The sequence below is a fragment of the Corvus cornix genome, chromosome 1A (genome assembly GCF_000738735.6).
Source record: "Corvus cornix cornix isolate S_Up_H32 chromosome 1A, ASM73873v5, whole genome shotgun sequence".
Lineage (NCBI taxonomy): Eukaryota > Metazoa > Chordata > Aves > Passeriformes > Corvidae > Corvus > Corvus cornix.
The window spans coordinates 50,902,166-50,925,534 of record NC_047057.1 but is presented as its reverse complement, the minus strand read 5'-3'; the positions used below and the strand labels follow the sequence as shown (position 1 = coordinate 50,925,534).

General features: G+C 49.0%; 1 protein-coding gene across 2 annotated transcripts; it reads left to right on the top strand.

Moving 5' to 3' along the window:
* Positions 1–1,568: 1,568 nt before the first annotated feature.
* On the top strand, positions 1,569–19,729 carry CYTH4 (cytohesin 4). Of its 2 annotated transcripts, XM_010410552.4 has the most exons (13): positions 1,657–1,760; positions 7,576–7,658; positions 9,595–9,695; positions 9,944–10,010; positions 13,265–13,383; positions 13,750–13,830; positions 14,457–14,569; positions 15,123–15,271; positions 16,287–16,398; positions 16,804–16,880; positions 17,244–17,315; positions 18,130–18,284; positions 18,607–19,729. In XM_010410552.4, exons 1-13 carry the CDS (start codon positions 1,742–1,744, stop codon positions 18,677–18,679), a joined length of 1,221 nt encoding a protein of 406 aa, XP_010408854.1. In that variant the 5' UTR covers positions 1,657–1,741; the 3' UTR covers positions 18,680–19,729. The 2 variants fall into 2 exon arrangements, with proteins under 2 accessions (XP_019147902.1, XP_010408854.1); XM_019292357.3 differs by lacking the exon at positions 7,576–7,658 and having other exon boundaries at positions 1,569–1,760.
* Positions 19,730–23,369: the final 3,640 nt, after the last annotated feature.

Here is a 23,369-nt window from a genome sequence, read left to right as displayed (position 1 = left end):
GTAAATATTGAAACTGGCTGTGGAAAGTGAGTCCTAAATGTTTGCCACCGACTCTTCCTAAAGATCACAGGTTGTTTGTGACCCTGCCTACAGCTGCCTGTGTACATTCATTCTGGATTTCTACTGCCACTTGACATGTTTAAGGTGGGGATATCTCCCACTCTTCACTGGAGGTTCATAAGAGCTCTTGTCCTCTCCAGTAACAGCATTGAACCTACAGCATAGCTGCAGGTTACAGCAAATACAAGAGACTGGGAGGAAGGGAGGGCAATCTGTGTCTTTCTTCATGAGGCTGAATGGCCCTAGAGCAATGGACCCTAGCCAGAGTGTTCAGGCAGATCATACCTTTCACATCAAGCCTTCTAAAGGGCCAGTTATTCTCTCCAGAGGACTTCAGACCAGACTCAGCGAATGGGAATGTGGGAAGGTTATAGCTCTTCCCTTCCTAGGGAGTCAAGGACCTTCAGTCTCACAGGAGCCTCTTCTATGTGGTGGTGAGTGTGCACAGATGCAAGCTTTTCTTAGTTTTCGACACGTGCAATGCTCTTGCAAACTCTACCTTTATGTCTCGGGGAAAGATGGCAGGTACAAGTCTGGCCCTGTTTTGCCGTGACTGCCATGAGTACAGCAGCAGGTTGGGGAGCTGAGGATGTAGAGTGCTTCAGAGGAAAGTGTTCATGGATGGAGAGAAGCCAACCCTCTACAGCTCCAATCTTGCCAGAAGAGGCAAGAGCACTTGGGCATTACACCTGTTTTGAATTTGACCTTGACCTATTTATTCAATCATCAGTTCTTACAGCTCTGACATGGTCCTCTCCTGCATGAGGATTTTTTCCCCACATTGCCTACAGCACAGGTCTACCGCATAAATCACACAGCAACCAAAAACAACCCAAGGGGATGTGGTGTGTACAGCCTCCTGGAGCTGTGTGGAGGGCTTGGAGAAGAAAGAGCACCTCTGTGCCTCACAAGAGAACAGAGCAGCACAAGTGCCTTCACAACAGTCCTGCTAATGCCAGCTCTCTCACCAGCAGCAGTATTGGTAAACCTGAGAGAGGACTGCATTTCTTCTTAGTTCACTCTATTCTTACTTACAAGGTTTCACGAGAAAAACAGTTTGTTAGGGGGAGGGGGGGAAGGAGCTACAATTAAAGTGCCTTATTGAGCAGTGAGAGAGGCAGAAGAGTCTGACGACATTATTTTCCCCTCCATCAACAATTCCCCAATTCTGGAGTGTTCATCCCCATCCCTGCCCCCACCCCAACCTGCTGCAGAATTAACACGGAAGAATCTTCCCTTTAAAATGAAACCACTTCCCCAATCAGATGGGTTTTCTGAATCCAGAACTTCCTTTCCTTCCCCCCCGCCCCCGAGGATCTCGGACGAAAGCCTCTCACTGCTCACTTTAGTCTCCTCAAACAGAGATCCCCAAAAAGCCGCTGGGATGGAAATACATTTGTGCATTTTTATTTCCGAAGTAGCCAATGAGCCCTTGTTAGCTCATCGAAACATGCACACACACTTTCCTCCACTGCTACAAGCTTGTGACATGTGATCGTGGGGGAGGTGGTTGGGGGGGGAGGATGAGGAGGGAAAGGGAGGAGTCACAGGGAAACCCGCCCCCCCCAAAGCCTCTGCGGTCTTGTTCGCTGGCTCCAAGTTTCGGTTCTGTGAAGCATCTGAACAAGCCAAATACAAGGAGGAACAACCCTTGTGTTGAAAATATATCGTGCTCTTCAGGATGGATCTTTGTCCTGCTGGTAAGCCTCAATCATTGTGTGCCTTTCATGGGGTGAGGGCTGTGCACTCAGTTTGATGGAGCAGAGCACACCATGAGATCCCAGCAGCCAGAGTGGATGCTGCGGCTGGTGGCTGGAGGAATGACATGCTGGGAGATCCCTGGTGGTACAGTTAATTGCTTGTCAGTCTTCAGCATTGGGCATTTTACTCGCTCTCCTTTCACATCAAGAGAAATTTTCTCACTGGTTTGAATGGGCCTTTGTGCTGAGAGTGTTACTGCTCTGGTTGCTTGGGCTGGGCTGGGAACTGACTCCTCGGTGTCAATGATGTATGTGACACCTGGGGTGAGCACTTGCAGGCTTTGGCTGCTCTTCATGCAACTCTGGGAAGCTCTTCAGTGGTGTTTCCCTACAGATCCCAGGATCTGGTTTGCCTTTGTGGAGCCTCTCATGCAGTTGGGTATCCCAGTGTAATGCCCTTGCAAGGCTTTTGGTACTGGGGCCTCTTGTGCTTCTGTCCATGTTAGAGGTAAACCACTGTAATAGACTTCTAGAAGCTCCAAGTGATCTACAGGTGGGCCTGCCTGAAACCATCTCAGTGGGCAGATGTGGGTGAGGGGAAATAAGCCACATCTGAGGAACTGAGAGATCTTAGCTTTTATTTCCTGCTTTGGCAGGTGGTGGATAAAGTGCTTGGGATTCAGCAAGGAAAGGCACACCACCAGACTGAACATTTCCAGCTTCTGGCTGAGGAAGCTCTGAGTGTGTGTCTGCACAAAGCCAGCAAAGTGGGAGAGATGAATGGGAACAGGCTGAACAAAGGCCAGGAAGAAAAAGGATCACCTTGCAATGTCTATTCTCATTTTGACTCTGTCCCCTCAGGCTTTTGTGTATGGGATATGGAGCACAGAGTGAAAGCAGAAAGAAGTGCCCAGTTTCAACAGCTGTTGTGCACTTTTTAGCTCTGAGGTGTGTAGCCAAGGAAAGGGCTTGCTCAAACCACATACCAGCCTTGCTTGTCAGGGAAATTGGTGGTACCTTTGGGAGCTGAGTTCTTGCCAGCATCTGTCTGGTGTTGAATGTTGGTGAAAACGGGGCTCTTCTGATCACCCAGCCCTCACTACCTGAAAGCAACTGTGGACAAAGCTTCTGCAGGACAAACTGGACAGGAGGAGGGATAACTCATATTTTTCTATTTATTTTGGGGTGTGCCTTCAACAGAAACTGGGGGTCTCCTAACCAAAGGTCTGACACAGTCATTCACTCAAGTTAGGTGTTAGTGAGTTAATTATGTCTTGAGAGTTACACATTCAAGTGAGCATACTTTCAAGCAAGTGTACGCCCTGAAGTAGCACAATGAGATCCTATTCAGGCACAGTGTGGGTTTGCTCAGTTCTGGGTAGAGGCAGAGCCTGGAGACAGGCAATGCCTGGAGACATGTGCTGGCTCTGACTGATGTTTTTGCTCAATCCCGTCCTGTCATTCCACAGCTGGGTGAGAAAGTGGGTTTGTTTGATGCTGAACTCCCTTGGGAGCCAAGGCTGCCACCAGCAACAGTTTCCCAGTGAGCTTTAGAGTACTGAACGCACTTGGAATTGCTCAGTTGAGGCATGATTGTCCTGGAGGTCAGAAGTGTGTGTACACCTTTCACTGGGGCCACTCCTACCTGGAGAGGCAATGGTCCTGTTAGGTACACATCTGTTTGCAGGTGAGACTTGATACCTTGGGGAGGCTGCTCTCCCTGCGGTGTGTGTCCTCCTCCAGCTTCCTTCAGAACCCTCTCAGGACTGTCTGGGTGAGGCCACAGAGCTGGTGTGCCACGCCCTTGAGCTGGATGTGTGAAACATGGGAGAGCAGACTAGTACTGTGGTATCCTGTGCTGGGATGTGTGGGGTAAGAGCCGTAGTCAAAAGCCATAGTCAAAAGTTATCCTGAAGGATGGATGTAAGTTGTCATGTGGGATAAGGGGACCAGGAGACAACATAAATTCTTCTTCCCACCTTTCCCCCCATAGCTGAAATGTGCAAATTAAACCTGTTGGGATTTATGTTGAATTTCTTCTGACACAAGCTGGCAGAGACCTGTGGAGTGGCTGCTGGAGGGAGACACACATGGCTGGAGGGAACTGAGGAGCTGGAAGGTTTTCTGTCATCTCTCTGCTATTAGGCTAGCACCTGGCTGTGGAGGTGGTGGTCTGTGCAGGAGATGACACAGAAACCATATCAAAATAGAAAAGGAATTTCAGGTGAAGTTTTTCTACCAGAGAGCCTCCTTCAGGCAGAAGCTGCCCATCAGGCTGCTCTGCTTGTGTGCTGCCATGGGTGGAGGTGCCCAAACCCTTTAGCAGCTACACTCAAAGCCCTCCATTGCCTTACAAATGGGCCTGATGAACCTTTGGTGTCCTACCGTGGGTGTATAACACATGGATGGTCGGCAGCAGTGCTACAGATACAGTCATTCTTTGTACCTTCCCCTGCTGCTTCTGCAGTCCTTCCTTCCAGCTCTTCTGGGTGGTCACTTCCCACTTACCTCTGTGCTTCAAAAGCCATCTCCCTGTTCCTATGATTTTCCATGGGACTGAAAGCCTCGGTTAGCACCTGGTGGTTCAGCAGAACCCTTCGCAATGGGAAGTGAAACCAGCGCACACAGAACTCTCTGCTGGCCACACAAGTACCCAGATGTTTGGGTAACTCCGATGTGCCCTTTAGATGGGGAGGCTGAAGGCATAAGTCCCCACAACAGGAATTGCAGTCTGTGTACTGTTTTGAGTGACAGCACTGAAAACACAATCCTGGTCAGTTCGTGGAGTCTGGGTCTGCCCTGAGAGTGGGGAAACAACCTCAGGAGCAGGTGTAAGACCCACAGATGTGATGCTGAGACACTTTCCTTTCAACACTTGCTCACTTTCCAAACAACAACCTAATGTCCTCTCTGGACAGGGTTTCTGTGTGTCTGAACTGGAAGACTTCAGTATTGGTTGGGCTGACAGCATCCTTCTGAAATCTGCATGTGTTTTTGTGGTGTGTTCTTCATCAGGGTGAAATTTCCCCCTGTGCAGGGGACCCTGACCAGGGCTGTGCTTCGTCTGTGTGCTGACCTAGTCCTAGAGGGAAGTGGAACTGAGGTGGTTCTGAGGACTCTGACAAGGCTGAAGCCATTTCTCAATCCCTTGGTATAGGGCTGGATTCCCTCTGCTTCTGCAAGTGTCCAGAGTGAGCCAGGCAGTGCTTCCCTCTGAATGTCCCTCTCCTGTCGGCTCAGCTTGTTCTCAACATGGAGAGAGAGGGGAAGCAAGGGCGAAGCAGCTCTATTATCTCACCTGCTGCTTGCCTAGCTGCCCCTGCTGCCTTCACTGCCTTTCTGCAGAAGGTTCCCCAGACAAGCCTTCTGTGTTCACTTCCCCCAAGTGCAGACCCCAAAGTGTGCAGTAGCAGTGATGAATGCCCTCCAAAGAGCAGAGCATCAGGCCCCCTGTTAGGGAAGTGGAGTATTGTGCAGGCATGGACCTCAGAATTCTTTTCCGAAGCAGTCAAGGACTTAAGCTGTATAGGAAACCTAACAAGGACTCTATCTGCAGCTCAGTCTAAATTGCCCTGCAAGTTTCATCCATCTGATTTTCTTCCAAACTATGTCACCCTTTCCTGCTTTCTTACCCCTTGATTCCTTCCCCTTCTCCATGACTCATTCTTTTTCTCCCCTGCCCTCCCCACACATGCAGTCCTTCCCACACTTTTCTCATTCTGACAAATGGGCGGTTGGGAGTTGGGGTTTTCAGACGTTCAGGAGGAAGGGGGACTGTGTTATTTACAGGCTTGTTGGGGGTCGTGTGGGTGAGATGGCGTCCTCTGGGAGCCTCATGACTCTTTGAGATGCTTTAGGCTGCTTTAGTAGACACAGAACAACTGAAGCAAAGCAACCAGCCACACCACAGAGTTTGCTGGTGGGGCAGGGGAAGGCAAGGTTCCTCAGGTATGTCCTCCTACAGTGCTTTTGTGGAAAGAAATACAGGGCAAAAGGACTCTGGTAATTTGTCAAAGAATAACCCCAGTGATTCCACAGTTACAAGCCCCAACAGGAGTGAGAGAGATACGACTGGAGAGACGGAGAGGATGGCCTCATCTCCTGCAGACACCACAACTGCAGCATACACAAATTAAGCTGAAGGAGCTGGGCATTGCTCAGAGGCGCAGGGCTGACATTCAAAGGGAAGTCAGCAACCCACCTAACAAGTAGGAGAGCCACTGAATGTTTTTGGTTGGTTTTCTTTGTGGTTTCTTTTCATTTGTTTATCTTTTGTTTGCTAACCTGCCTGCCTGCTTTGGTTTTCCCCTCACCTACGGATTTGGCTGTCACAAGCTTCTGGATGCCACAGGTTTTCCTTCCCTCTTGACTGGCTTCAGCAATCAGTCAGCTTCTTGTAGCTCCTCACAAGGGCTGCTTGCAGGGCTGGGAGGGCACGTGGGTCCTTCCCAGCCTGGCTTCATGCTGGCTCCTTGTCCAGTGCTTTACTCCCACAGACTCAGCAGCTTCTCCCCAGGGAATGCAATGCTTGAAACCAGCAGAAGGAGTGACAGGAGAGAGGCTGCAGCCTGAGAAAAGTAACAGGAACATACTTAGCACATGGAAACCCAACCAGCCAGGAGGATGGGGGAGAGATTAGGATTGGGAAAGGCGGGTCTTTCTGAGCTGTTGTGGCCATGACAGGAAAGAAGCATACGAAGATGATTGCCCTTGTCGCTTTTCCTTCTGTCTGTCGTGGCTGCTTCCTTCCCTTTTTTTCTTCCACTCATATTTATAGCAGTTGTTTTGCATGTGAGATCCACACTAAAAGAATTTCCAACGCAACTAGTGCTACTTCCCGTTTTTCTGGGAAGATGGGAGGCCCAGGGGATTTCGTCTTATGAAACAGTGGAGCAGGGCATCCAGTGACTTGACCTGGCTTCCTGGGTAGGCTTTATCTTGCAGTGTTTAGGTGCAGCAAGGATCCCGTTTGCAAGTTCAGCAGTGACCTCCAGAGCTCTCAGCCTTCTGCGAGCTCTGCTTTTTTCCTGGGGCCTCACCTTCTGCTTTGTGTCCTCTCTAGGGCTGCAGCCTTCTCATTCTGCTTGCTGAGGAGGCTGTGTTTCACCTGGATTATATTTAGCGGTAATTCTGTCACCCCAATTCTTTTAGGCCTTTTATGAATCATATTGTGGTTTCCTTGGCTTTGCTGCTATTTAAGTTCCTGTACATTACAAGGAAGCCTACTCATATTTCTGCATTTTCTGCTGTCCACAGAACAACAGCCTCCCAAAGACATTCCTTCCTCAGCAAGGCTTTCATCCCCCAGATCCTGCCCTCACACTTGAAAGACCTCGATTTTCTCACTTAAGCCATTTCTGACTCTGGCTATGGCAGATCAACTCATGAAGCCAGTGGTTTTCTTGGGATGTTTGGATGTAGATGAAGTATTTAGGTCACAGATTTTCGGTACCTAAAGATGACTGACATAAAAACCACTGGAGAGCATTTGGTGAGACTTACTCACTGTGCTCAGGTTGCGTAGAATTGGCTGAGCAGGTAGTGGGTGTCTGCAGGGTCAGCTGAGAGGGCTGTGCACAGCCTCTGGCTGCGAGGAGTGGGGTATGGTCTGTGCTGCACACTCTGGACTGAGAACCATTTTCAAGGCAAAGGTGAGGTGCAGTGGTTGCAACAGCAGAGAGGACAGATGCTGAAACACAGAAATCGGAGCTGCTGTGGCATGACCCTGGGAGAGTGTAAGTGTTGAGAGGTTGGGACAGCTTTGTCCATGATATTGGCCCCAGCAGTGTTCTCACAGGCATCTTTATTCTTCCAGAGTCAACTGACTTGAGTGGGGCTGAAGAGGCTGAAATAGAGACAATCAGGAAGCACAAACAGGAGCTTTTGGATGATATTAAGGTAAGGACCATCTGGTCCCTCGTGCCTGCCTAGCCTTCCCAAATCTGTCTTCACCAAGGAGCATCCTCACATAACAACAGTCCAGGCCATGCAGAAGCGCTCTTGCACAGGAGACATTTTCTCTGTCATGATCCAACTTCAGTTTTAAACTTCAGGCTGCCCTGGCCTATTTGCCACCAGGGTGCATCCAGCCTGTGGTGCTCTCTGCTGCAGGAATCATCAGCTGCCCTAATGGGATACCTGAGAAAGGCTGATCAGATTATGAGCAGGGATGAGCTGGGATTGCATACTTGGGATTAAAGAAATGTCTTCAGTAAGTCATACTGGCAGGCATCAGGCTCAGCATTTATGATTCTTTTTAATTACTGGTTACCTGCTAATGACATATCAGTCCTGGTTACCTGCAGCATCCCCCTGTGTTTATCAAACTTTTGTTTGCTTTGGGGACCTCTAACAAGTCCTCCATGAAGGATCCTGTCTCTTCGAAGACGTCTCATGGCAGGACCTTCCACACAAGTTTCTGTGGCTGAACTTGCTTTTCTTCTTTTCTTTTAGCAGACCCAACCATTTCTCCAGTGCCTCCTAAAATGTCTGAAAGTAACAGATTCAAAATCAGTCACTAAGACTGCATCGCAGTCCTGCATAGTGCTGTGCCCTTTCTATTCCGTTCTGCCTCCACCCTGAAATGTGGTTTCCCATTTGAGAGAGCTTATTGCATTGAATCATTGGACTTGGACTGATTTTCCCACAACATGAAGCTGTCCAGATGCCTAGGGAATAGCTGCAATATTTCCTGACATAGAGTAAAGGATTAAGCCAAACTATATATTACTTCTCAGGCTTCCAGACCTCCTCTCTCTGCTGCAAACCAGAATGGTCTCTGGTCCCCTCTTACAAAACAGGTTATGAGTGTGTGTGCCTGTGATTTGCTTGTGTGTGGTTCTTCTCTTGACAATTTTCAGAACAGGCGATGGGCACTGTAAGAAGCAGGACACTTGAATAGGAATACCACATTTTTTTGCCCACTATGGACAGCAAAAGGTTGCTAGGCTGCACAAACTCATACTTTAGAACCCAAAACTATTAAGCAATGGGGTACACATTGTCCAGTGGAGCAGAATGAGTTTAGGTGAAAAGAGATATTTTCCCCAGGGGATTTTTTAAGAAAATATCTATCAGTACCCTTAAACACAAAGACTTGGGGGCATATCTGGGGGAAGGGGTCAGGGGAGGAGGAAAGAGGATGGGTCTCGGCTTGCCAGTAACACTGCAAAAGACAGCAGTGAATAAAATAACAAAACTGAGAATCATTTGAAATTCATGATCTGAGATCATGGCTCTGTTACATTTGTGCAACACCTAAAACTTAGTAAGGAACACTCATAGCTCTGTGGACCAATGAAGCACAACAGAAGGTGGCCAGAGCAAAACTGAAACCCAGATGATCTTTTAAATTATGGGATATTGCAGAAATTCAGTTTCTCTGTCTGATTATGTGCTCCATCCACATCCTCATTCCTTGATGAGAAAGGATCTGTCATAAAATAACCCTTCTTCCCCTGCCTGTCACCTGAAGAGAGGTATCTGTTCAATGGTATTTAAATGACAGGTACATTAAAAATTCTGTGTTTCACAATACAGCCACTTCAGGTTCATATTGATCTCACAGATACCAGTTCCACTTCTCCTTTCCTGGATGTGTAGCAGGGCTATGCAAAGTAAAAGCTCAAAAGAAATGGGCACAGTGGAAGGATTCTTGCATCTGACATTGTTTGAGGAACCGAAATCAACAGTGGGGTCAGTTCTCTGACACTCACCACACTGATTAAGGTTGATTTTTCCAGTCTTGAGTGACAATAGACATGAGTAAGACATGCTCTGTGTGTCTGCTGTTTTTCCCTCCACTGCCTTCATCTTCCTGATATTTCTTTTGCAGAGGCTGAAGGAAGAGATTGCTGAGGTGTTTGCAGAGATCGAGTGTTTCCAACATGCAGAGGAGAGGCAAGAGACAGAGGATAATCCTGGAGAGCAGACCAGGCAAGTGGAATGAGTATTCCTTTGCTTACAAAGTCTCTCTTTTGAAGAGAAAACAAAAACACTGCTGGGATTCAGCTCACAACAAGGACAGGGAAATGAGGCCAGGAATACCCTTCTCTCCTCTTAGATTTCTCTTTATTCCTGGGTAGTCAGACACCTGTCCTTGAGATATCTAAGTTACCTTGTGAGTGAAATGACATGGTCCTTTATTCTAAGTTTGACTTTTCCTATCTTTTTTGTGTTTGCAGCAAGCTATCACAGAGGGATAAAATTCTGTCCCTGGGCAGGAAGAAATTCAACATGGATCCTGAAAAGGTAGGATTTGTTCATTCCACCTTTGAGGATAAAGCTGGGAGGAAGAGCCTCTGCTGGCTGCCGTTCCAGTTGCAGCCACTGATGTGGAAGGAGCTATGGCAGGGGACTGTGGGGATCGGTTCCTACCTCACTAGGGCCCCCATTAGGAGCAGCCTCCACCCTGCTGCCCCTGAGTGAGGTCTTCTGATGTGATCAAGCTGTGTTGCCTCCCTCCCGGTCATGTGCTTAGAGGCCACGCCACACAATTCAACCCAAACCTAGGAGAAGTAAAGGGAGGATGGTTGAACACTGGCAGCATGCCATGAGAGCCAGATTTCCTTCAGCACTGCCCTTCTTGACTGTGAGAGTCTAGGAATTTGCTATAGTGTGATAGAGGAGGATGAAGTAAGAAGAAGGTGAGAAGTTTTGAGAGTGTGTCAGGTTCCTTGGCTCATTCAGAACAGAAGAGGACAAGCTGCCTCTGTCAGTTTGGAAGCAGTTTTGGTTTTGGTTGAACTCGGGATTAAACACAGCTTTTCCACTTTCTGGGGCACTGACCAGTGATGTGAAGACTCCATAGCCTTCAGCCCTCTGCAGAAAGCTCTCAAACCATCATGATTAAGTAGAGAAGATGTGAGAGAAACAGTTCCCTCTTCCTTCCTCCTGACTGGTGGAGCACTTTTTGAGCTCTTCAAGGGAAACCACAAGCTGTGATCAAACGGTAGCTGATCATCAGCTGGCGACCACAGCTGACACCTCGGCTGGCTGCTGCTCTGCGTGACAGCTTTTCATGCCTCCTCTGTCCTGCTGAGAGTGTCAAGATGCCTTCCCCTGTGTCCACACCCCAGCCAGTGGGAGCTGTCCATAGCAGCGACATCAGTACTTACAGCCTGCATGAGAGTAGGTTTTATTTTGCCTTTCTGCCTGACCTTGGTTCGAAGCCCCCAAGGCATCTCTCTCTGTGGCGTTGTGCCACGCTGTGCAGGAATACCCGAACTAATTCTAACCCCAGACCAGTTTAGCTTTATGAGTTCAATGCCAATCAGACTGGTCAAAATGTTATCTACTGTGTGCCTGTATAATGCAGATCTCTGATTATTGCTCCCCTCTTGCTACATGCCAGAGTGGGAGGTGCTGCGATGCAAGGAAATTTCTTTGCCCCTCCTTTCTAAGGTTACACTCCATCCATGCAATGCTGACACTTATAAATGAGTTCCTATCTCCAAGATCCCATGGAAAGTTCCTGAGGCTAGAGGAGGTAAGCATTAGGAATCTGGCTGATAAAAACCTTTGGGGAGAAACATTTTCCTCTGGAAAATGGGGCCCCATCATCACTGCAATACTTTTCAAAATTAAATTGATCTTACTGAAAATCCATCTGGGGAAAAAAGAAAGGAAAATAGAGTGGAAAAAAAATCTCACAAAAATTTCAATTTCTTCTTTTAAAACTGCTTTTTCTTTGGGGCATTTTAAAAATAGTTTCATATATATTGCAAGGGCAAGTGAAATGATTCTGTTGAAGTAGAACATTTTGATGGATCTGAAACAATTTTCATTCCTTTATTGTATATTGCAAGGAGAATTGCAATGTGGTCTGGAGAACTGCAGAGTTGTTAGATATTGTCAAGAGTCTTTTGAAAAAAGCCTCAGCTTTTTCTCTGGCTTTGAAAATCATGATATTCTCTCTAAAATAGGATATTGACTCTTTGCACAACCCAATTCACACCCTCTATATTCCTTAAAAAGCATATTCCATCCGTATTGTCTAGGAGGGATGGAGCTGAAAACATTGGAACTTCTCTGTTCTGTGGCATAGAGGAAAAATCTGGGAAAAAATTGTTTTAAGTTGTCTCAAGTCTGTATCTTTTTGTCTGAGTACATTTTTTAATGCCTTCTTTTAAACAAATAATTTCTTTTTCAAGTTAAATTAATTTAGGAAAAGAAAAGACATTTAGGAACAGAACACTAAGACATTTTGATTAAAAATATTAAAATTAATTATTTTGACTTTTCCTTTTTGGACTTTTAATCTACATTGCCCTATTTTGTTTGTTTGAGTTTCCATCCCAGTGAAACATTTAGCCTAATCTAGGGATGAAATGAAAATGGGACTGGCAACCCTTAGTGGATGAAGAGGAATTGAATAAAGATGAGAATATGGCTGTGGTCTCCCATTGTCATACATGAAATCCCTATTTGTTCTTGGTCTTTGCATATTAAGTGCTTTAATTAATTAATTTTGAGTTAAATATTTTAAATTGAATCTTAAAATTAACCCATCAGCCCAGGTACAAAAATCCAGTTCCATTATCAGTGTTTTCAATTGTTCAAAGTGGTTTATTAAGAGAGTTGCACCCTTCCCAGTTAAAATTCCCCAGTTAAAATCACCAACTTATGCTCCCTTTTCAAACTTCAAACCACTTGTACACCATAAGAGTTACCTTTCCTGTGTTTACTGTATACTTTTACAAGTGTTTTGAGATGTGTTGGATGTATTTTAATACCTTTTTAGGTGGTTTTCACTTGCATTCTGATTCCAAGGCCAAAAACCCCAGTTCTAGTTCTTATAGCCAGCAGCTATTTTTAGCCACAGCCATTACTCTGCAGGCAAGCTCCACGGCAACCTGAATACCTGAATTTTAATGAAGGCATTGTAGCTCCCTTATCTCAACTAATACCACCCCTCTGACAACGGTGAGCCATTGGTGGACGGAGATGATCCATCAAAGGGAAAGCACCAATCGCTTTGGACTGAAGGGGCGGGCTGTGGGCGGACTGGGGGAGCGGCGGAGCAAAGGCACTATAAAAAGGATGAAGCAGAGAGGCGGGGCCTCTTTTCCCCTCTTGCTCTCTGCAGGCTAGTTGTGGTAGACGTCAGTGCTGGGCATTCAAAGCCTTACCCCTTTTAAGGGGCTTTTAGTAATTTTTTTTAAAGTCAGCCCAGCACTGCAAGTTCTTTTTCTCTACCTGAGGTCTAGTGCTGTCTCAGCCAGAAGATCTCAAATCCCTGCGCTCCTGGGGCATACCATCTACTGAGCCATAGGATCCCAAATTTTTATATTTTTCTAATTTCTGTAATTTTTCAATTTTTCTGTTTTCAATAAATTAATCTTTTTAAGAGTTGTCTCATTTCTTACACCCATGAAGAGGCTGGGTAATAACAGAGGAGGCAAGTCCATCAAAGCTAAGGAAAGCTGATATCAGAGTGATGGGATCCTACTTTCTCATTAGACTACAGAGCTGTTTTACTTCCCTGTCCTACTTCTTCTCCCCAGGGCATCCAGTACCTGATCGAGCACCAGGTATTGTCCTCAGACCTGCAGGAGATCGCCAGATTCCTCCACAAGGGTGAAGGCCTGAACAAGACAGCCATTGGGGATTACCTGGGTGGGAGGTGAGCAATCCAGGGTGAGGAGACCCCTTGGAGGCCCTGTCCTGCCTGGGCCCTCTGAACAACCATTTTGGATGACCTGTGGCCAGGTGCCAGGACTGAAGATATCTCCAACCACCGTGGGCTGGGTCGGCAGGAGAGCCCTGGGAGGGTCTTTGGGGTGTGACTAGGGCTGGCTGTATGGGCTACCTTTCCTCCTGCCTGTAATGGGATTGGTCTTCTCAGACTGGAGTGTGTGCCTTGGCTTCTTCTTGGTCAGAGGGGAAGTGAGACTGGGGTGGAGCCAGGTGCATGTTGTCACACCAAGGGACATCCAAACTGAGCAGGGCCAAAGCTCTCTTCTGACCTTTCCCCTCTATCCTCTCCCAGGGACCCCACAAACATTCAGATCCTCCAGGCCTTTGTGGCATGTCACCAGTTTGCCAACCTCAACCTGGTGCAGGCGCTGAGGTGAGTGAGCGTGCAGGGGGCAGCGCTGGAACCTGCTCAGCCACTGGGTCTGGCCACCCAGGAAGGTCAGCAAGCTCCCTTGGGCTGAAATGGGAGCTTCCCAAGGCCCTGCTGTGTGTGTTGGCTCCAGGGCTGTTACTCTGTGAGGTGTCAGCAACTTCTCGGGGGGGTGGAAACACTCTCATGGCCCGTTGATTGGACTGGCCACGTGCAGAAAAGTGGGTCACTGTGGCTTCAGTGTCTGGGGGGATGGTAAAAGTTATTTTTCGCAGCAGGAAACATGTCTCTCCTCAGTGCCTGTTTTAGGGCACCTCGTTTTATTACAGGCCGCCTCCTGGCAGGACTCTTTCTCCTGAGGTCTCTGCTGCCTTGCAGGCCTCTCATTAGGGAAGCAGAGCCATGATTTCTGGGAGGCTTAGTTCTGCTTCCTGCATTTGGGGTGTTTGAGGCTGATATATCCAGGCAGTTTGTAGGGAGGAGCAGAGCTCCTGCTCCGTGCGCTGTGTTGTCTCCCCAGTGTGACGGGATGACTTCTCTTAAGTTCATGGTGTTGTGTGGGTTGAGGGGAGGCATCAGTGTCCCTTGGGCCCAACCTGACTAACTCTCTGGCACTCTGCTCCTGACAGACAGTTCCTCTGGAGCTTCCGGCTGCCTGGGGAGGCGCAGAAGATTGACCGGATGATGGAGGCCTTTGCCAACTGGTACTGCAAGTGTAACCCGGGAGTGTTCCAGTCCACAGGTGCTTATGGGGAGAAGGCCTGTAAAGCTGAGCTGTGCTGTTTGCCAGGGAGAGGAGCCTTCCTTTTCCATTCACAGAGCACAGGCAGCATCACTTGGAAGTGTGTTTCCCCTTAAGCTAAAGGAGGCAGCCCAGTTCCTGTGAAGCTTTTCAATAAACTGAGCGCCTTCAGTTTTCCTTTTGCTACTGTGCTCCAGGCCCTCCCGATGGGCAAGAGACTGGAGAAGGGCTCCCAGCCTCACATGAGGTATTATGTCATCACAGCAAGGATAGCCCTGACAAATGTGGGTCTGCAGAAACTTTCCTGCTGGCAGAGCTGTTACTAGACTGCATCTGCCCAACTTGCCCCATTATCCTGAGGGCATGGAATCACCTCTATCGCAGGAGATTGGCTCTGTTCCTCTCTCTCCTAGCAGGGGGAACAGGTCCCTTCTCCTGCAAATGAGAGGATGACTCTCTTCTTCAGTGACTAGAAACCAAGCCACCTTAGGTGTGGATTGATCTGCGCTCTAAGACAAGTGCCACCCATCCTGATTTTCTTTCTCATTGCTAGATACCTGTTATGTACTCTCCTTCTCTATCATCATGCTTAACACCAGCCTGCACAACCCCAATGTGAAAGACAAACCCCACTTTGAAAGGTTTGTGTCCATCAACAGAGGCATTGACAATGGAGGGGACCTGCCAGAAGAGCTTTTAAAGGTAAGAAGAATTCCCATTTTCTCATCCCGTGGGGTCCACTGAGAAGCAAAGGTGCAGAGACAGGGGATGCACTCATTAGCAAAGCTGCAGCTGGCTTTTTCCCAAAGGGTCAGCAGGGATGGGACCTGCCCTGGGAGGCAGAGTAGAGGTGGGCAGCCTGGCTATGTGTCTGGCTTCACCCAGCCAGCCTGGGCAGAATAACTTCTGTCTTGTGTCAGAGAGGCTGCCTACATCCCATACCTGGGTTTGCTGAGCAGCATCCCCTCAGGGTAGAGGCTTTAGAGCTTTCTCCAGAGTGTCATTTTTTGTAGCCAATTTGAGGAAAGTTGCAGGAGCCTGTAGTCTTTTTTTTTTTTTTCTTTGGCTTGGTTTTTGTGTAATAAATGATGGCAAATACAATGATGTGAGCAACATATCAGTGTCCTTTGAAAGCCAGTAACCTGCCTCACTGTAACTGTGTGCTGTTATGAATGCCACCCTTTGTGCCCCTCAATGCCAAAGCTTTGGCTCTGTGAAATGTGCCTCCTTGTGGGCACGTAGCTCTACATGCTGGTCTCTACGTTGCACTGCCCGGCAGTGTTTGGCACCACCAGCCCGGGGACTAAATGGGGCTACATCTCTGCCGTGTTGAGTCCCATCCTAGTGCCTTAATACTACCCACAGCAGCACTCGTGACAGGTTTGGTCACTGCAGCCTGTCTAGCTATGGGAGCACCATCTTGTGGCTGTGATTTTCCAAACTGAGACTCTTTTTATGACACGAGATGCAGGAAAGAGCTGGTGACCTCCCCCTTTTCCCCCCGAGACCCTGTGAGGTGCAGACTGGGGACTGTTTTACCCCCAGTGCTCATTGTGTGCTCCCCTGCCCTTCACCCAGCTTCCCTTGTAAAAATAGTGGTGGACCAGATGGACCTAGGATAGTTGTGTACAAGCTTTGTCAGAAATCAATCTTTCTTCCTCCCTCTCTCTCTCTCTGCTCTCTCTCTCTCTCCTTCCTCACCAATGCTCTGGGGCAGAATCTGTTTGAGAGCATAAAGAACGAGCCGTTCTCCATACCAGAGGACGATGGCAACGACCTCACCCACACTTTCTTCAACCCTAACCGTGAAGGCTGGCTGCTGAAACTAGGTGAGGGGGAAGACTCCCCTAGCTCCTCTGACCTCCTGGTTTGCCTGCCTCCCACCACAAATCTCCCCCGGGCACCTACCGTCACCTCCTCTGTCCTTCGCTCCTGTCTGCTGCCATGGGCTGAGGCTGACACCTGCTGTTGGAACCGGCTGCCTGCTCCCTCGTCCCAGCTCCTGCAGGCTCTGTCTGCTCAAAAAGGGACTCAGAAACATATCCCTCCCCATTCCCAGCCCCATCCGAGCAAATTTGGCTCCGTGTGTGTGTCTATCATACGGCATCACCTCAGTGGTGTCTCCTTGGGGCTCACCTACAGGGAGAGTGGGGAGGGTGTGACTGGGTGTGCATGGCTTGCGGGAAGGACAGAAAAATGTGTGACTAATGGCTTCTGAACCTCACTGCCTTTAGGAGGACGTGTGAAAACCTGGAAACGCCGTTGGTTCATTCTGACCGATAACTGCCTGTATTACTTTGAATATACCACGGTAAAGGCTGAACTCATGGCTGGGAAACTGTCCTGGGTGGTTATGAGCCTCTGAGGGGCCAGGGAGGAGCAGAGGGTAGGGGGCAAGTCTCTCCCTTTTATCCCGTGCTCCCAGACTGAACTCACAGCTCCACTCTCTCCTATGCTGTATCCTCACCTCCGGTCTGGAGGAGGAGAGAGGCTGGACACTGCAGCTGTGGTCTGACTGAACTCCCCATTGTGTCAATGGAAGGGGTCTCCCCAGCCATACTCTGCCCTTGTCACCTCCACAAAGGCCCACACAGGGGAAATCAGAGAGGTTCTAAACAGTGGCATAGATTTGGGGAGCTATTTGGGGTGTTAATTCATGTTTCCTTGCCTTCAGGACAAAGAGCCTCTGGGCATTATCCCCTTGGAGAACCTATCAGTCCGGAAGGTGAATGATCCCAAAAAGCCAGTAAGTCTCCATTGGTTGGCAGTCTGCCAACACAGGCTATCAGATGGTTGGAGGGAAGAGAAGATGCACACAAATCACTCCTACTCTGCTTGCTTCTCAGAGGGAAAGTGCCATTCCAAACTGCCTTGTGCCCCCATCTCAACACAACTCTGTTTTTAATTTATGGTTTTGGTGTGAGTAGAGAGCTGTCCTTTGGCTGACTGTATTGTATGTTTTCACATGTGTACGTGTGCGTAGGGGGGCACACAGCTGACTTCCTACTTGTTTTGCACCAGGAGATGTGGGTTTAATTTCTCTCCTCGGGGCTCTCCACAATGAGTTACAGCACATGTAGACCAAACAGAGCTGTTGGTGTTAGGGAACTTGCCCAGGAAGTGACACATTTCTTCTGTGTGTCTTTTGTGGATACCCACTCTTCGATGTGTCATGGCTCTGGGAAAAGTGCCTTCTATCTGTGTGGTGGCAGGCAGAAAAAGAGGATGTTGCCTCTACTGAAAAGGGGGAGGGATTTTCACGAATGGAGCAGAGTGACAGGTCCCAGAAGGTGTGTTTTGATAAGTGCTGATGCTCCATCTCTCCATAAAGCCTGTTTTGGTGTCCAGTCCTTCACATGAAGGGTGTATTTACCTAAGAAGGACAGTCATCTAACTCATAAGGAAATTTTTGGGGTGGGGAAGGATGGAGTTTGCTGCATTTTGGAGACAGACTCCTCCCCGTTGGAAGCTCTCTGAGCCTGTCACCTGTGGCTGAAGGCAGCAGTCTCCTTGGTCCCCTTGTCTTATCCTACTGCTCCATTTTGTTTCCTTTTGGACAGAACTGCTTTGAACTCTTCAATCCCAACTGCAAAGGGCAGAAGATCAAAGCCTGCAAAACAGATGGGGATGGGAAGGTGGTTGAAGGCAAGCATCAGTCCTACAAGATCTCAGCAGCCACTCCAGCAGAGCGTGATGAGTGGATTGAGGCAATACGGTGAGGAGAACTTGAGGCCTGAGTTGTCTTTTTTCAGCCCCAGGGACAAATGGTCACACAGTTTATTTGGCTATCAGAGCTTGGAAAGGGGGGTGGAAAGAAATGTTTTCAGTCTAACAGCTATGGTACCCCTTGACTTTAAAGAGTTTCGAAGTCCCTTCTGGAGAATCTATAGCCACAGCTAAATTCTCTGCTGTGAGTCTGCAGGTCTCCAGTCCTACATTTTGATAAGTGGTGTCTCTGTGCAAGTTCATTTAAGTTGTCTGTGCTGCTCTCCATCATTAAATCTCTCACTTTTGCTCTCATTTCCTCTTATTTCCAGGACCAGCATCACACAGGATCCTTTCTATGATCTGGTCTCTGCCCGTAAGAAAAAGATTGCCAGTGAAAACTGAACTGTGACCTGGTCACTGGCATCAGGAAGGTGTAGGTTGTTGGACAGCTTCCCTCTCATGCTGGGCTCTTCCAGTGAAGAAGTTTGGGAGCTTTGGTTCCCTCTGCCTCCCACTTGGCAGGCAGATGACTGACAGGACAGCTTGCCCTCTCTGCTTCTTCCCTTTCCAAACTGAAGGCAGAGGTGCAGGGTGTGATCCCCTGAGGACTGTCAGAAGTGTGGGCATGGGGTTGCCCGTGTCTGAACATAACAGCTCAACAGCAGCTGGCCTTTGGGTTCTCCCATGTAGCCCCAGACATGTGGGACAGGATCTGAGAGGAGACAGGAATGTCTGCACTGTGTCTTCAGCCCCTCCTGCCGTCACACCAGGTCAGGGTATTTTTCTGTGAGGGACCATGCAGATTCTCTTGGAGCAGCTGAGCATGGTCCAGTCAGTTGCAGAGCAGAATGGCCCCAGTGGCTTCTCTTCCATGAACAGATGTGTAGTGGTTGTGGGCTGGAGGCCGCTGTTATTTAGCAACTCACTGTGAAACCAGAGGTCAAGGTAAGAAAAGAAGCCCTCAGTTCAGAAGAAATCCCTCTCTCCCCCTTCACAAAGCCTGTAGTGAGGGCTGTAATCCTGGTAAGTCCCCGTTCTGTGACTGAGTCATAGATTTGAAAAAGGTAAAGGTACTGGATCCCTGTTCAACATAAGGGCTAACTGAGCACAGACATGCTGTCAGACCAGGGAAGCAGCTCTGGGTGTTTTGGCTCTCTTTTTTGAGACTCATGGACCACCACAGATTTCCTTAGGGAAGAAACCCAAACACTAGCTCTCCTTCCGGCTGATGGCTCCCCAACAAAGGTTGGTTCCTTGAGCAGCTCAGAGGCCTGGGTTTTGTATCTCAAGTTTTGCAGCCAGATGGCATGAAAAAATGGAGGTGCATATGCCTCCCCCACGCCTGAACACACACACAGAGGCATTCATTCCCATCTTCACACAATGGTATAATCTGGAGTCTGGGGGTTTTGTCTCTTGTGTAAAGAAAGAAATAAAAGTGCTTAAAACAAGCCCAGAACTCAGGGAAACATGGTCATTTTTGTGATAAAGTCAGAGGATGTGAGATAAGAGTGTCATGTTCCTGTGCCCAGCAGAGCAGCCTGAGCACCACTGCAGTCTCTTTTTCCTTCCTGCAGAGGGCTGTATTTACCAGGCAGTCTGCAGCAGGGCCAGCACAGCCCCATTATTCATTCCGGTTATTTTCACCCAAGCCACAGGAATGGTGAATTAATTTCCAGAGGCAGGGAGCGTATCTCAGAGTTGAAGCACGCACTCACCCTGGAGAAGGAACGTGAAGGTTTTCTTCTGCTCATGCCTTCAAATGTCTCCTGCGCTGAATCTCTTTGTTACTGATGTGATACAGAGTGAGTTTGCTGCCCACTGCTCTGCAGCACACGTGCTTACACGCACACATTCACTCCTGCTTTGGCTTTAGTGCAGGGAGGCAGGCTCGTGTCCAGAGGTGGAAGAGAAGTCAGGATATGGCCCCTTATCTTAGCAACGTCTCCCATATATGTAAGAGAAATACAAATATGCATCTGGTTGGTGGGAGATGCCCCAGAGCCTAGGACTGGGGTGGGAAATGTCTGTTCTAGGTGTTTCTCAGGCTTATACTCTGTGTGACAAAAGCCATCAAAATGTAGTCTGGCATCTCTATTCTACCCACAGTCTGCTGTTGGGTGAGGGAATCCAGGCTAAGCCCTCCCTATAGTTTACCTGGATCATTCCTGTGACAGCAGGGTCTATCCAAGCTCTTCCCCATTCCTCCTCATCCCCAACCCTTCTAATTCTCTTCAGGCTGCATATGTCCTTTCTCCTCCCTTCTTCCCTTAGATACCCACACACTGCAGAGAGAAATTACTCCTAGTGGGGACAGGGTGGGAAGTACAACTTGAGAGAGGCAAAACAACGCACAGAGACAGGCAATTGTGTAATTTCCATCCATCAAACTAACCACAAGAGTCAGGAAGGGTTGAACCATGTTTTGTCTCTCCTGGAAACTGAAGTAGGGAGACAGACAGTATGAGTTTCTGCAGCACAGAGAATGCATTTCTAAAGCCCTTGCTATACGAGGCCCGGTCTCCTCAGTGTCACAAACACGATGGTGTTGCCCACCAGCAATGCAACACGTGCTCTCTCTGAGTGGTGTCCTTGACCTCAAGCCTGCTGAGTACCTGTGTGTTCGGTATTGGCCCGGGTGTCTCAGGACAGGTCTCTAAAACCAACCACCCATGCATGTCTGTGTGCTTTGACAGACTCTCTTGGAGCTCTTAGAAATTTATGATCGGAATGACTTGTGCAGCTCGAATGGCACCACCAGGGAACGTGTTGCTGACCACCACCACCACACATTCTCTTTGCTGAGGGCAGCTGCAGCAGCTCACACAGGTGCAGACACGTGGACAGACACACAGACAGGCACACACAGAGCCCCTCAGGTGCTCAGTCTGACAGATTGCTGTCTGGATGGTAGAGGCATTTCTCTTTCTCATAGGCAGCGTGTGTGGCTCACACAGACATACACACAGAAGACTGACCCTTATTCCCTGCCTGCCTAAGGATTCCTGCACACACACAGCTGTTCCTTTTCATAATAAATGTCCATCTATTTTCATAAAAGGGCTGGGAGGAGGAGAATGCTGCAGATGTGTGGAATAGACCACATTGCTGCATCCTGCCTCCTCCCCACTCCTTCCTGTCCTGCTGTCCCCTGTTTATCAGCTCCTTTTTGGAAGGCTAATACATTTTAAAAAGGCATTCTAGAAATTGTTTGCAGCGACAGAGATGGAGCAGCTGTGAGGAGAGCCAGCAGCCTCATGCACTACAGCTTAGGTAGAGAAAATCTCTGTGAGGTGGAGGGGAAGGACAGCGTACAAATAGAGGCAGACTGGACTGAATTATGGATTGAGAGTGATCAAAGGACATCAGTTGAACCTGTCCTTTGCCAGGGGGTGAATGCTCTTGGTGATGGGGGCTCAGGAGCAAGTGGAGGCAAGACTCGGCATGCAAGTTGGCCAGGGGTGGTGTTCAGTGGCAAGGTGAGAGCACCCATTAGAGAAACTATTCCTGTCAGGCCTGAAACTCCTCAGCTGTGTGTCACACAGCCTTCAGCACAACAGGAAAATCATGGAGCTCTTTTCTGCCAGCTAAACAGGGTTATATGCACTGGGACTGCCAGCCTTTTAACTCCCTCTGTGCGAGCACTTGTGCCTCACCCCTCCACAGCAGGACAGGGATTGACACCAAGAGGGGAAAACAGTTTCGTCAGCAAGTACCACAAATCCGTAGGAATGGAAGGCTATTGCAATGGCCTCAGAGGGATGGGAGCCAGTCTTCTCCCTCTGAGATCAGTCATTTGTATGGAAAGAAGCACAGCCCCTCTGTATTGGAGCTGGTTGGAATGGCATGGTCAGATTTGTGAGCCCAACAGGAGCAGTTCCTCCTGTCTCCCACCCCTTATGTTTGGTGGTTGGAAAGCAACTGGATACCTGAGGGTGGAGGACCCACTGAGGGACTTCTTCCTTCTTCAAGTTTTTTTTTGAGTACACATTTCACACAGAAAGGCCAGAGCACAAAGGTAGAGAGCACAATGGCTTTCAAAGGTGCCATGGCCTCTCTGCTGCGCCTTGCTCTGGATCACTTCTGCCTCCAGCCTGGCAGAGGGCCCATTTGGGGAGCTGGAGGAAGCCCAGGCAGACAGGGGTTGAGACCTGACCAGGATTTCTTGGAGTGTCACTGCTGTCACATCTGCAGTGTCTCTGCTCTAAGTGCCTGTGACAGGGGCGTGCAGCAGTCTCATCTTGCCATGCCATTTCCAATCCTGCTGCCTCTCTGCAATGAAGATGAATGTTGCCTGTCCCAGGTTATCACATTCCCATGTGTGTGAGCCTGTATACACACAGCCATTTGCTGCTGAAGGCTGGTGCTACTGGGCCAAGTTCAAGGAGGGTTTGCATGGTGGGGCAGAGGGATGCCAGGAATGAGTCAGGGAGGGTGGAGGAGTCTGGGTCTGTGTGGGTCGTCAGTGAAGAAGGGCTGGCACTGACAAGAACGGGGCTTCCACCTCAGCTCCAGAGCAGGGGCAGCACAAATATCAGGAAGGTGCAAGGTACGAACACCCTCTGAGGAGCCTGCAACCTCTGCCACAGCCGCTGTGTCACACCAGCGAGGGGCACCTCGTGTCCCACAGCTGTCCCCTTCCGTGGGACGGAGAGTCGCGTCACCAGGCGTGCCAGCCCAACACTTCAGGGAGACAGTGGAGATGGTGCAAGGTGGCCAAGGCATCTGGGCCCTCAAAGGCACAGCCTGTGCAGGGAGAGGACCATATGTCCTGCCAGCACAGCATGCTTTGCTCGTGTACCTTGCTGAAGGGACCTGGCAAAACTGTCTGTGTGGGAAGAACAGAGATAACAGAGGAGCAGGGAAGGGCAGTCCTTGTGGGGTGGGACAGCAAGCAGTGTGTGGGGAGAGGGGGCAGGACAGACTGCAGAGGTGGCTACAGGAACCACAGGGCTCCTGACCCCTGGGGGCTATGCTAGCAGGAGCACAGCCCTTCACCTGGGGCAGAACTGGGGAAGGGCTGCTGTGGCTGTGTTAAGGGACGTGGCAAGGTGAGTCATTTAACCTCCTCCATCTGAGGTGCCAGACTGAC

Coding starts and splice junctions, on each gene's coding strand:
- CYTH4 (XM_019292357.3), top strand. CDS start 1,584: ATGAGGAGGGAAAGGGAGGAGTCACAGGGAAACCCGCCCCCCCCAAAG. Junction 13,831..14,456: donor AACCTGGTGCAGGCGCTGAG/GTGAGTGAGCGT, acceptor TGCTCCTGACAG/ACAGTTCCTCTGGAGCTTCC. Junction 17,316..18,129: donor TGAATGATCCCAAAAAGCCA/GTAAGTCTCCAT, acceptor CCTTTTGGACAG/AACTGCTTTGAACTCTTCAA.